This window comes from Piliocolobus tephrosceles, chromosome 21 (assembly GCF_002776525.5).
Source record: "Piliocolobus tephrosceles isolate RC106 chromosome 21, ASM277652v3, whole genome shotgun sequence".
NCBI lineage: Eukaryota > Metazoa > Chordata > Mammalia > Primates > Cercopithecidae > Piliocolobus > Piliocolobus tephrosceles.
The window spans coordinates 38,131,961-38,145,871 of NC_045454.1; the positions used below are offsets into that span (position 1 = coordinate 38,131,961).

The window sequence follows — 13,911 nt, forward strand, 5'->3', positions numbered from 1 at the left end:
AGGCTAGAGAAAAGTGGCACACTTGCTAAATGTCTTTGATGCTGTAACTAGTCCACCTCCAATGTCCCTTATAGTTCTGAAAAGCGACATTTCTGTGTCCGCATACTTCCTTGGAAACATTCTGGAGGTGGAACAATTATGTAAAAGATAGTCATTCAGCATGAAAATGTGACCTGTAACTTTGCAAATTCCCAACACGTCTGTTTTTATGAAAGGGACAGGAGCTTGGTGTGGTGGGTCGCATCTGTAATCTCACCACTTTGGGAGGCCAAGGCAAGAGGATTGCTTGAGACTAGGAGCGTGAGACCAGCCTCAGCAACATAGCGAGACCCTATCTCTACAAAAAAATAAGAAAATTAGCCAGGTGTGGTGGTGCGCACCTGTAGTCCCAGCTACATGAGAGGCTGAGGTGGGAAGATTGCTTGAGCCCAGGAGGTAGAGGGTGCAGTGCGCTATGATGGTGCCACTGTATTCCAGCCTGGGTGGCAGAGCAAGATCTCGTCTCTTAAAGAAAAAAAAAGGAAAGTAGACACAGGATGAAGCTTCTGATTCTCCATTCATGATAGACACACCTGGGAGGAAGCCGGCCGCTGGGAAAAAAGAAAGTAAATCCATAGCTCCTTTCGTATCAGCCTCATGGTTTCAGCGCAGAACAAAGATTTCAACACTTTCTTTGAAAGTTTGACCACTATTTATTGAACACTCATTATGCAGATCAAGGGCTTGTTCCTTGCCCTCCAGAAGTGGTCATTTCCAGCATATAATCCTGGGTGAGAGGGCAGGACCAATCAGAAAAAAGAGAGGAAATGGCTTTCTGGAAAAAGTAGGGGTGGGAGGTAGTGGAAGAGGGGTAAAGAAAGAGAGAGGGCCCTCCAGTTTGGGGGAAATGGTGATAGTAAAGGCTTAGAGGCAAGGGTGAGTAAGAGGACATTAGCCTTGTTGAAAAAGTGAAGTCATGGTGGAAGAGATGGGAGATGAGTTTAGCTAAGTGCTGGTAGATGGCAAAATTGGAAGGGTGTGAGGGATCCTGATGTGTGGTTTGACTTTGGTCTTTATTTGATTGATTTATTTATTTTGGAGACCAGATCTCACTCTCTCACCTAGAGCTGGGATGCAGCGGCATGATCATAGCTCCTTGCAGCCTCAAACTCCTGGGCTCAAGTGATCCTCCCACCTCAGCCTCCAGAGTAGCTGGGACTACAGGCATGTGGCACCATAGTCAGCTAATTATTATTATTATTATTTTTTTTAGAGATGGGGTCTTGCTGTGTTGCCCAGGCTGGTCTCTTAAATCCTGGCCTCAAGTGATCCTCCCACTTCAGAGTCTCAAAGTTGGGATTACAGGTGTGAGACACTGAGTCCAGTACCCTGGTCTTTAAATAATAGGGTATATTGTATCTTCTTGAGTGTTCCAGGGAGATGACTGTTATAGATGGTATGGAGGACACATGAAAAGTGAGATGGAAAAGCAGAGAGGCAAGGGAGGAAGTTGGTTGCAAAGATGCAGATATGAGAAGATGAGGACTTGAGCCTGCACAGTAACACATCAGGGAAGAGAAGACCAACATGAAAGTTGTTTGAAAATCAAGCTGGACTGGTCATGGTGTCTGGTGGCATATGAAGGATGCAAAAAGAGAGGGGTCATAGATTAACTGCAGAAATCTGAACCTGGGATCTGAGGTTGAGGATACCAGGGAATGCTTGAAGGAGTAACCAGGAAGAAAAGGTTCAACTTTAGCCCTGAGTTTTCAGTGATGCTGGATGTACCCATAGGTTATTTGAGCAGGAAAGGTCAAAGCTGGGGATGGGGAGATACAGGTTATAGAGCTGGAGGACAGTGAAGCCGATCTGACTTCCAGCCTGGTGCTGCAAGGTTACCTAGAGGTAACCTTGGCTGGTGGTTATTGAGAATTCCTAGAAACTTCCAGAAAGCTCCTACCTTGGAGGTAGGGAAAATTTTTATTAGACATCTTCACTAATTAGAAAAGTTTTCCGATGGATCAAGACTTAGCAGGTTGTGGAAAGGAGGCTGGGCTGGAAGTCAAACCTTGTCCTTGCCTCTGTCTTACTGTATTGCATTTGACAAACTTTTTTTTTTTTTTGAGACGGAGTCTCGCTCTGCTGCCCAGGCTGGAGTGCTGTGGCCAGATCTCAGCTCACTGCAAGCTCCGCCTCCCGGGTTCACGCCATTCTCCTGCCTCAGCCTCCAGAGTAGCTGGGACTACAGGCGCCCGCCACCTCGCCCAGCTAATTTTTTGTATTTTTTAGTAGAGACGGGGTTTCACCGTGTTCGCCAGGATGGTCTCGATCTCCTGACCTCGTGATCCGCCCGTCTCGGCCTCCCAAAGTGCTGGGATTACAGGCTTGAGCCACCGCGCCTGGCCGCATTTGACAAACTTTTTAGCCTCTGTGTTTAGGAGAGGTTAAATATAATGCTGTCTGCAAAATAGCAAGGTGACAACAGGGAATTTGCCATAGCTCCGACACGCTCTCATTCAGAGTAGTTGAATGCAAGAATAGTTGAATGGGTGGATTTTATTGGAGAGAGGGCAGAATCCAGGGTTTCAGGGGGAGGGGTGTTAGGAGGAAGAGATCCAGAAAGGCCGAGACAACTTCGTTATCTAGAGAGGCCATGAGCTAGGAAGAGAGTGGAGTTAGGACACCAACTTGCTAGCCAAGGAGGAATGGTTTTGGACAGAAAGGATGGTTCCTGCCTTACTAATTCTCCAGGGTAAAGGAGGGAACTGGAGTTGGGAATGCATTGGCCTCAGGAGGAGGTTTTATCTCCAAGTGAGATGCAGGAGCCAGCAGAGGTTGGACTGGGGTAGGAGGGATTGAGTGGGCATTGGTTTGTCTGTGGAAAATCTTCAGCTCTATCCAGTTTCTGCTTTGGGAGGAAGAAAGAAGACCCCAGGAACAGAAAGTGGGATAAGTGAATGCACTCTTAGGTCTCTTAGGTTGCATTAATAAAGATAGAAAGTCCAGCCTGAGGGAGGTGATGTTAATGTTACCACTAGGCCTTGTGCTAAGTTCTGGCTGGCTTGCTCTAAGAAGGACAGGGGGACCTGCATGAGGGGTGTGATGAAAAAGAAACTGGGTGCCATTTAGCCTTGGGAAGAGAAGATTTTAGGGAGTGGTAAGAGCTGCCTCTAAATTTCTGTGAGACAGACAGAGTGCTGGAAGGAAAGCTCCTCCCTGTCTTTCTACTTCTCCTGCAGATACAGCCGTTTCCGGAGGGTGCTTTGGATTTCAGGGTTCGTTTTCTTTGCTTGTCCTTCCTGAACCATCTCTGCTTCTGCCATCCGCCGGGTCACCTGTAGCAACAGGTATGCTGAGCTTGGAGGACTCAGTGTCATGGACTTATGGGGGGAGGGTTAGGGAACGGGGCAGGTGGGTATTCTTGTCCTAAGATGAGAGACCTTTATGGTCTCCTCCTATACCATAGTTTGTATGGAATCCTTGGCTGGGCGGTTTTTTTTTTTTTTCTAATTTGCAATAAAAACATATAAACATTAAAAGAAAACAGTGTTCCCAAACATTGTTTATATCCAAGGGGGGGTTGTTTATAGAAATGTATCTCACATACTATGGGTTTTAAGAGTCCCTGCATTTGGGAAAGTTGTTGGAAAGTGGGCATCTTAGTTTCTGTATTGAGATCTGGGTTGGATTTGGGGCTGAGGGAAATGGAGAGGAGTTAGGAGGAGGCTTGGCCTCCTCTGCCTGCACCCTACTTGTCCTGGGTGGTGGTCCCAGCTACCTTGTGTCAACTCACCTCTGTCAGAAGCTCCAAGATATGTCCTTTCCCCTTCGTGAACACATCCACCAGGGTCTGGATAAAGCACGAGCCTTTCTGATCATGTCGGTAGGCGATGTATCCTGGGAATTCCAGAGACGTGAGTTCGGGGGAGCTTCAGAGGGTAGGTAGAGGGGATCCTGGAAGGGGGTGGGTCCTGGAGGAGAGGTTCAGGGGTCGGGAGTGGCAGGTGACGGGGAATAGCAGAGGGAGCCCTGGGCCAGCTGGGCGCTCATACCCTCCACCGTGGAGTAGATGTGCAGGGCATCTGTGTACGTTGGGATGGTTTGGGGGCTGTCTTTGGTGACCATCACAATCTCATCTCCACCTACTGTTTCACCAGGGTCCTTTTGTTCTGAAACAACAAGAAGAGGACGAGGCAAAGTCCGAGAGAAAGGTAAGGAAAGGGGCCGGGCAGAGTGGCTCACACCTGTACTCCCAGCGTTTTGGGAGGCTGAGGCAGGCGGATCACTTGAACCTGGGAGTCTGAGGCTGCAGTGAGCCATGATTGCACCACTACACTCTAGCCTGGGTGACAGAGTGACATGTCGCCTCTTAAAAAGAAAGGTAAGGGCCAGGTATGGTGGCTCACGCCTGTAATCCCAGCACTTTGGGAGGCTCCTGAGGTCAGGAGTTTGAGACCAGCCTGACTAACATGGCAAAATCCCATCTCTACTAAAAATACAAAAATTAGCCGGGCCTGGTGGCATGTGCCTGTAATCCCAGCTACTTGGGAGGCTGAAGCAGAAGAATTGCTTGAACCCAGGAGGTGGAGGTTGTAGTGAGCCAAGATCGTGCCATTGCACTCCAGCCTGGGCAACAGAGCAAGACTCTGTCAAAAAAAAAAAAAAAAAAAAAAAAGATGGTCTGGTGGTGGTGTGCCATGTGCAGTGGGGCTTTTTAATTTAATTTAACTTTTTAGAGACAGGGGCTTGCTTTGTTGCCCAGACTGGAGTATAGTAGTGTACTCATAGCTCACTGCAGCCTCTCACTCCTGGGCTCAAGTGATCCTCCTACCTCAGCCTCCTGAGTAGCTAGGATCACAGGCCCATGCCACCATGCCCTTGGCTAATTTTAAAAATTTTTTGTAGAGCTGGGTTCTTGCTACATTGCCCAGAAGCCAGTCCTGATCTTCTGGCTTCAAAAAATCTTCCTGTCTGGGCCTCCCAAAGTACTGGAATTACAGGCATGAGCCATGGTGCCTGGCTTCAGCTGGGGCTTTGGATCTGGGACTGGCTTGGATAAAAACACAGACTTGGTTGGGCATGGTGGGAGGCTGAGGCAGGAGGATTGCTTGAGCTCAGGAGTTTGAGACCAGTCTGGGCAACATAATGAGACCCTGTCTACAAAAATTAGCCTGACATAATGGCCGGAGCCTGTAGTCCCAGCTATTCAGGAGGCTGAGGCAAGAGGATGGCTGGAGCCTGGGAGATGGAGATTGCAGTGAGTTGAGATTGCACCACTGCACTCCAGCCTGGGTGCTGTCTCAAAAAACAAAACAGAAACAACAAACCAGAGACTCTGTGCTCTTGGATCTGTCCCCACCTCCTCGACAGGCCTGTATGATGTACACCTTGGGCTTGGCTCGCAGGGCCTGGCAGTTCTTGTTGTTCAGGGCCTCGAAGAGATTCTCCAGCTTGACCATCTCCCCATCTTCTCCCTTGAGGAAGCCTTCCCTCCCGTGAGCCATGAGTACCACGAAGGCACAACTGATGGGATCTTCCCGGGAATCGATGGCCTGCTGGAATTTTTCCAGCTCTTCCTGGAATTGCTGGAGTAAGAGGAAGAACCAGACTCAGCTGGGTCCCCATAGCCCACACATCCGACCTAGTACCTTTCCCCCCAACCAGGCCTGGAGTAGGCACCCCAATACCTGGGCAGTGGGGTCTCTCTTCATGGTGCTTTCGAATCTCAGCTGCCGAAACATGTATTCCAGAGCATCCAGGTCTTCTTCGGAACCTTCCCGGGCTTTGGTGACACACAGTGTTAGGGCCAGGCGGGCACCTGACATATCATATTTCTCCTGGACCAAGAGATGACAAAAATCAGCATGGGGAGGTTTGAGGAGAAGCAGATGTAGTCAAAAGAGGCATGCAGGCTGGGTGTGGTGGCTTATGCCTGTGATCTCAGCACTTTGGGAGGCTGAGGCGGGAGGATTGCTCGAGCCCAGGAGTTCAAGATCAGCCTGGGCAACGTAGTGAGACTCTGTCTCTACAAAAAAATGAAAAAATTAGCTGGATGTGCTGCTGTGCGCCTGTGGTCCCAGCTATCTTGGAGGCTGAAGTGGGATGATTGCTGGAGCCTGGAAGGTTGAGGCTGCAGTGAGCCATGATCTTGCCACTGCATTCTAGCCTGGGCAACAAGTGAGACCCTGTCTCAAAAACGAACAAACAAAACAAGAGAGGCTTGGACTTAGGGTTGCCAGATATAATACAAAATGCTCAGGTACATTTAAATTTCAAATAAAAACCAAGTACCTTTTTAGTATAAGTATATCCCAAATATTGCATGGGATATACTTATACTACACAATTATTTGTTGTCGATGTGAAATTCAAATTGAGTTGGGTGTCCTTTAGTTTTAGTTCCCAAATACAGCAACCCAACCTGGGGTCCAGCTCTGTTCTAGCTTGGTATGAACTTGGGGGAAGTCAACTGCCCCCATCTGAGCCTCAGTTTCCAAATACAGACAATGAGTATGTGTGTGATTTTGAAGATCCCTTCCAGTTGTGGTATTTTGTGGCTTTGCAAGTCTCCTCATCCTCCCCAAGAGTGTTCTGCACATTCCTCTATTACTTCCTCACTTGCAGAGGTCTCAGAGTTTCGGAAGCTAATACTGAGATCCCATCTGAGGAAGAAGAATATTGGGGGTCAACATTTCTTTTCAGAACAGAAGCAGGGTACTGAGGACCACGGTGATAAGAACTTCATCTTTTAAAACATCAACATAAGTACTTTGGGAGGCCAAGGTGGGCAGATCATGAGGTCAGGAGATCGAGACCATCCTGGCTAACACTGTGAAACCCCGTCTCTACTAAAAACACAAAAAGTTAGCCAGGCATGGTGGTGGGCGCCTGTAGTCCCAGCTACTTGGGAGGCTGAGGCAGGAGAATGGCGTGAACCCAGGAGGCAGAGCTTGCAATGAGCCGAGATGCACCACTGCACTCCAGCCTGGGTGACACAGTGAGACTCTGTCTCAAAAAAAAAAAAAAAAAAAAAAAAAATCCAACATAAAATTGTTTATTGCAGGACTTCTCAGAACCTTTAATGTGTTGAGAAGAACTTGATCTTTGGCGACAGATGTAGCTGTGTTTGACTGCCCCCAGCCCCCAACCCAACTTGGGTTCCATCTCTGAGTCCTTTTTTGCTGTTTGATTAACTACAAAGTACTTCCTAGCTCTGAGTTCAGGTCAGGATTTTTCCACTCCCTCCACTCTTTCCAAAACATTAAGATCTTCACCTTCCTTCTCCTCATATGATCACCCTCCCCTCAACCTGCACCCAGCCTACCTCCTCCGAAGACCGCAGATTGCTCATTTCTCCTTTGGTTGTGAGCCCCGGCTCTCAGCACCCTTGTCTGATCCTGGGGGTCAAGAGAAGATAGGTTAAAGGTTTCTAAAGGGAGGTCGAAGGGCTCAGGGGACAAACTCTTATGCATCTGGATTTTTGAGACTAAATAGCACTCCAGTGTTGGAGATATGGTCCGTGGACAGATCTGGGCAATAGATGATAATCCATGAAGTAGTAATATATCGCCCCTAGAATGACAATTTCATGATGTCTTTCATTTCTGGATGTCTTCTTCAGAACTGCTGGGCCTACCCCACAATCCCGCCCCCCAAACCCACCAGAAAACTTCCTATGTCTCCCTTGGGTCATTCACCAACTTGTGATGGACCAAACTTCCCCCTGAAAGCCCTGGAATGAGGAGCAGGGCAAGTGGCCCGTGTGTTTCCCTCTTCTACCCACGAGATGACGGGCTGGGGAAGCCATCTCGCGGAGATGCCTTGGAGAAGCGTTTAAAAGGAGAATGTCATCAAAGTGGGGAATGCAACTTTCATATTATCTCACTGTGTTTCCAATATGAAGGAGTCAATCCACCTCCCTCGCTCTTCCTTGAGTCTGAATGTCTGTCCACGTTCTCCATTCTCATCTCCGAGTCCTGTTCTGTTCTCTGGCTGCACAGACAGACTTTTGTCATACTCTTGGCATTTCCCCATCTCTTTGCCTTTTCCTACACTTTCTCCTCAGTAGGGAATGCTTTTTTTTTGTCTTTTCTTTCTTTCTTTCTTTTTGAGACGGAGTCTGTGTCACCCAGGCTGGAGTGTAGTGGCATGATCTCAGCTCACTGCAATCTCTGCCTCCAGGGTTCAAACAATTCTCCTACCTCAGCCTCCTGAGTAGCTGGGACTACAGGCATGCACCACCACGCCTGGCTAATTTTTTTTTTTGAGACAGAGTCTTGCTCTGCCACCCAGGCTGGAGTGCAGTGGTGCCATCTCAGCTCACTGCAAGCTCCACCTCCCAGGTTCACGCCATTCACCTGCCTCAGCCTCCCGAGTCACTGGGACTAGAGGCGCCTGCCACCACGCCCGGCTAATTTTTTTTTTTTGTATTTTTAGTAGAGACGGGGTTTCACCGTGTTATGCCTGGCTAATTTTTTGTATTTTTAGTAGAGATGGGGTTTCACTGTGTTAGCCAGCATGATCTTGATCTCTGGACCTCATGATCTGCCCACCTCGGCCTCCCAAAGTGCTGGGATTACACGCGTGAGCCACTGCACCTGGCCGGGAATGCTTTTTTTTTTTCCTATCAAGATCCTTCTTTGACAATTTGGGTGGCATAATATCTGCTATGCCTTCCCCCATCACCCATCCACTCATCTATCTTTTTATCCATCTGTCTGTCCAGTCACCCATCAATTCATTCATCCATCCATCTGCCATCTATCCATTAATTCATCCTCTATCCATACATTCACCCACTCACCCATCCATCTATTCAACCATCTGTCCATCTACTTACCTATTAATCAGTCATCCCATCCACCCATCCTTCCATCCGCACATCTATCTAGTCATCCATCAATCCAATGTTACATCCATCAATTTATTCATCAACCCATCCACCAGTTTATCTTTCCACTTACATATCTATCCACTCATCCATCCATCCATCCACCCACTCACACATCTATTCATCCATCTGTCCATCTACCCGTCTATTAATCAGTTATCCCATCTACCCATTCATTCTTCCATCGACCCATATATCTACCCATCCATCTATCCATCTATCTGTCCATCCACTTATCCATCCAACCACCCACTCATCCATCCATCCACCCATCCATCCATCATCTCTCTCTGTCTTCAATCCTTCCATCTATTCTATCTTCCACCCATCCCATCCATTCACTTATCCATCCACCCACCCACTCATTCATTCATCCATCCATCCATCTATTTATCCATTCTCTCTCTTTCTTCCATCCCTCCATCTATTCTGTCTTCCACCCATCCCTCCATCTAGCCCTCCCTTTATCCATTCCTTCATCCATAATCTCTTCCATCTATCCATCCACCTGTTTACTTACCCATCCACCCACCCACCCACTCATCCATCCATCCATCCACCCACCCACCTACCCAGCAAATATTTTCTGGGTATCTATTATGTGTTATGCACTTAGAATCCATTAAGTAAGACAGACGTGCTCCCCGACCTTCTGTCCTTCTAGTCTGTGACAGAAATGAATATTAAATATCTCTCTCTCAGTCACACACACACACACACAGAGCAAGTGCTGTGATGAAAGAGGAACCAAAGATTGTGAGGGAGGAAGTGGAAGAAGCATAGCCTTGGAGCCAGACAAATCAGAACCAAATCCTGCCTCAGTCCCTTCCCAGCTGTGTGCCCTTCGGCATCTCAGTCTCCTCTCTGAGACTCGATTTTCCCATCCGCAAAGGACCTGGGGAGAGCTCTAGGTGCATAACAGCAATGGCAACCCAGGTAAATTTTATGATCCCTCTTGACCTCCTGGAACTTTCCTCTTCTTTCTCTGTACTCTCACAGCTCTGCTCATTCCTACTTGAATTACAGCAGTGTTTTTGGTTCTTACTCTCATGGCTGAACTGGCAGTTCAGTTTTCAGGACTGAAAGCCCGACTTCATTATCTGTGTCTCCATCACAGCTAAACAGTGTGACAGGGAGCTCAGAGTTGGTGTTGGAGAGAATTTGCTGAGTAAACAAAGAAGAAAGAAATGAACAGATGAAAGAAAGAGTGGATGGATGGAAATTTCTTCCATTCTGCCAAAACTGGCCAGAGCATTAATTCATGAAGGGAGAGGGAGCGTGTATGTGTATGTGTATGTGTGTGTGTGTGTGTGTGTGAGAGAGAGAGAGAGAGGGAGAGATAGAGAGAGAGAGCGAGCGAGAGAGAGAGAGGCTAATATCCACCAAATCACTTACTGTCTCTAGAGGCAGCTGTTCCTCAAGGCCAAGTTCAAGCTTGCTACTCTGCTAGTTGCCAGTACAGAGCTGGGCACCGAGGAGGAGTCAGGCCCACGTGCTGATCTTGGAGAAGGGGTTGACAGTGTGGAATCTCCCGGGGTTTCTCCTGAGAGGCCTGGTCTATGAATTGGGTGGCACAATCATCTGGCCCTTTATTGCCAGTGAGTTTTCTATCACTCAAGAAACCTCAGGACACACCCTTGGCACAGCTGTGGTGTGGAAATGGAGCCAACGTCAATGGGATGAGTAATCACAAGGCTGAGTGGACTCCCTCTGGCAAAGGTGGCCTAGGCAGAGCGTCAAAATTACCCAGAGGTCTGTGCCAGCCCAACCGCAACCTCTCCCAACCCCCATCTCATAGCCAGCTCATCTGGTTATTATCATCATCACTGTGCCTAGTTTGTTCATCTCACCTTCCACTGTGGAGATAACACTGGCTTCACTTACTTATTGTCTCATCGAGTCTTCAAGAGTCTGGAGAGATCAGTATCGTTGCTCCCATTTTGCACAGGGGGAAACTGAGGCTCATAGAGGTGAAATGACTGCCCAAAGATCAGCAATTGGCCCAGTTGGCATTCAAACCCATAAGGGGTGAGGTGTGGTGGCTCACGTCTGTAGTCCCAGCGCTTTGGGAGGCCAAGTCAAGAGGATCGCTTGAAGTGAGGGGTTTGAGACCAGCCAGGGCATAGTGAGACCCTATCACTAAAAAAATAAAAAAATAAAAAGATGGCATACACCTATAGTCCTAGCTACTCAGGAGGCTGAGGTAGGAGGCTGGCTTGAGCCTAGGAGTTTGAGGCTGCAGCGAGCTAAGATTGTGCCTCTGCACTCCAGCCTCAGTGACAGAGCAAGACTCTATCTTAAATATAAAAACAAACAAATAATCCCTAAAAGGTTCTTGCCCAGTCACCTTAACTGATGCATCACATTGATTCCTCTTTTCCTCCTCCTCTATTATTTTTCAGTCATTTTATTTAATTTTATTTTACTTATGTTAACAGTGAAACCAAAGGCGAACCTGATTAAGCCCTCCAAACTTAATCTACCTTGCTTTTAATTGCTTACTTGCTTTTAATTGCTTACTTTTAATTGCTTACTTGTAGTTGATCTTAAAAGCGCAAGTCACGTAGCCAAATAATGCATAACTAAACTCCCACTAGCTTCCTTACAGATAACATCTCTGACCGTGGGTCACTATAGTATTGGGTGCTTAAAAAGTTATTTTTCAGGAACTAGGTAGGAGGCAGCTCTTGTTTAGTTTAAGCCAGTGGACATCACTGACCCTTCATCTGGACCTGTGTGGGTAGCTGACATCAGAGGGCCGTAAACTCCACCCTCAGATCATGCTAAATGCTATTTTCTGCACAAATGTCCTGTCTAAAGCCATGTAGCTCAACCATGCTTGCTCAGAAATCCTGATTACCTCACCTTCTCTACCTGCCAGCCACCTTTCTCCGTACTTTAGACCATCTTGTTTTCTATTCCATAAGTACCCTCAAACCCTATTTTTGGGGAGGAGGATTTGAGACCTGTTTTCCCACCTCCTCGCTTAATTGTCTCATGAATGAACTCTTTCTCTTCTGCACAATCTGTCATTACAGTGATTGGCTTGCTACACAGAGGCAGAACAAACTTAGTTCAATAGCAACAGCTTAAATGAATATAATTTACGTATTATACAACTCACCCACCTAAAGTGTCCAATCCAATGGGTTTTAGTATATTCACAGTGATGCAACCATTGCCACAGTTCATTTTGGAACTTTTTTTTTTCTTTTTTTGGAGACAAGATCTTGATCTGTCACCCAGGCTGGAGTGCAGTGGAGCGATCACAGCTCACTGCAGCTTAAAACTCCTGGGCTCATGCGATCCTCCTGCCTCAGCCTCCTGGGCAGCTGGAACTACAGGTGTGCACCACCATGCCTGGTTAGTTTTGTCCTTAATAATTTTTGTAGAGACAAAGTCTTGCTATGTTGCCCAGGCTGGTCTCGAACTTCTGGCCTCAAAGGATCCTTCCCACTTGGCCTCCCAAAGTGTGAGATTACAGGTGTGAGCCACCACACGTGGCTCATTTTAGAACATTTTTATCACCCCCCCCCCCAGAAGAATCCCAGTACCCTTTAGCTATCACTCCCAATCTCTCCATACATCCTAGCCTTAGGCAACCACTAGCTGACTTTCTGTCTCTGTAGGTTTCCCTGTTCTGGATATTTCACAGAAATAGAATCATACACTATGTGATTTTTGTGTCCGGCTTCTTTCATTCAGCATGATGATGTTTTCAAGAACAGTATTGGGGGGATGTTGGTTTGTTGTCTCCTCTTTCATTTTGTTTTGGTTTTTAGAGAGCCAAGTATTAGATATCTTTCAGCAAACCATTGCAGACACTCCCATTCCAATTCCTTCCCTTAATATCCAACCTTCTTAGCTGACCAGACCCTATAAAGTAATGCGATTTCAAGGAGGAGGAAGTTAGCATCCACATTGTAGCACATATTAGTACTCCATTCCTTTTTCTGGCTGAGTAATAGTCCATTGTACAGATATACCTCATTTTGTTTATTTATTCATCCGTGGAGGGACGTTTGAATTGTTTTAGGCTTTTGGCTCTTTGAAGGACGCTGTTATACATATTTATGCACAAGTTTTTGTGTGGATTTTTTTTTTTTTGAGATAGTGTCTCACTAAGTTGCCCAGGCTGGAGTGCAATGACATGATCTCGACTCACTGCAACCTTTGCTTCCCAGACTCAAGCAATTCTCCAGCCTCAGCCTCCCCAGTAGCTGGGACTACAGGTATGCACCACTATGCCTGGCTAATTTTTTGTGTGTGTTTTGTAGAAACGGGGTTTTGCCATGTTGCCCAGGCTGGTCTTAAACTCCTGAGCTCAAAATGATCCACCTGCCTGGGCCTCCCAAAGTGCTGGGATTACAGGCGTGAGCCACCATGCTTAACCTGATGCGGGTTTTAATTCCATTCCTAGTAGTGCAATTTTCAAGCAATACAGATTTTTTTTTTTTTTAAGCAAAACTGACCCATTCTCATCCCTCCAATTCTTCCCTTTGCTTCCAGGTAACCCAGGCACAAGCCTGAGCAATTTCCCTTCAGTTGCTATTTCCTCATTGACTTAGACACATTCACAGTGTTAGTTACATAGGTGGTTTCATTCTACAAAATTGTCCTGTTACTTGCCTGGTTCACCGAATTATATGTCTGGGTCATCTTTCCATGTTAGCACATATGGAACAAACTCAATTTTTTGTGTTCTTTAAACAACTATTGAGAATAACCTGTGTGAAGAAAAGTGCATGACTCTTTTTTGTTTGAAATGGAGTCTCACTCTGTCACCCAGGCTAGAGTGCAGTGGCGTGATCTTGGCTCACTGCAACCTCCACCTCCCTGTTTCAAGTGATTCTTCTGCTTCAGCCTCCTGAGTAGCTGGGATAACAGGCACGCACCACCACACCCGGCTAATTTTTGTATTTTTAGTAGAGACGGGGTTTCACCATGTTGGTCAGGCCGGTCTCAAACTCCTGACCTCGTGATCCGTCACCCTCGGCCATGAGCCACCACACCCATCCTAGTGCACAACTTTTAAATGTGCA

At 47.0% G+C, this 13,911-nt stretch overlaps 1 protein-coding gene across 1 annotated transcript; it reads right to left on the reverse strand.

The window, feature by feature from the left end:
• Positions 1–3,203: 3,203 nt before the first annotated feature.
• On the reverse strand, positions 3,204–10,430 carry CASP14 (caspase 14). The gene is made up of 7 exons (XM_023229646.1): positions 10,253–10,430; positions 7,304–7,376; positions 5,667–5,816; positions 5,339–5,564; positions 4,032–4,148; positions 3,773–3,876; positions 3,204–3,314 (listed from the first exon to the last, which is right to left on the reverse strand). Exons 2-7 carry the CDS (start codon positions 7,328–7,330, stop codon positions 3,204–3,206), a joined length of 735 nt encoding a protein of 244 aa, XP_023085414.1. The 5' UTR covers positions 7,331–7,376; positions 10,253–10,430.
• Between the last annotated feature and the right edge of the window lie 3,481 nt (positions 10,431–13,911).

Bases quoted from the DNA above. Each gene is read 5' to 3' on its own strand.
- CASP14 (XM_023229646.1), bottom strand. From the start codon at position 7,330: ATGAGCAATCTGCGGTCTTCGGAGGAG. The intron at 5,817-7,303 runs GTAGGCTGGGTG...CTCTTGGTCCAG, and splicing joins ATCTGCGGTCTTCGGAGGAG to GAGAAATATGATATGTCAGG. The intron at 3,315-3,772 runs GTGAGTTGACAC...CTGTTGCTACAG, and splicing joins TCTTGGAGCTTCTGACAGAG to GTGACCCGGCGGATGGCAGA.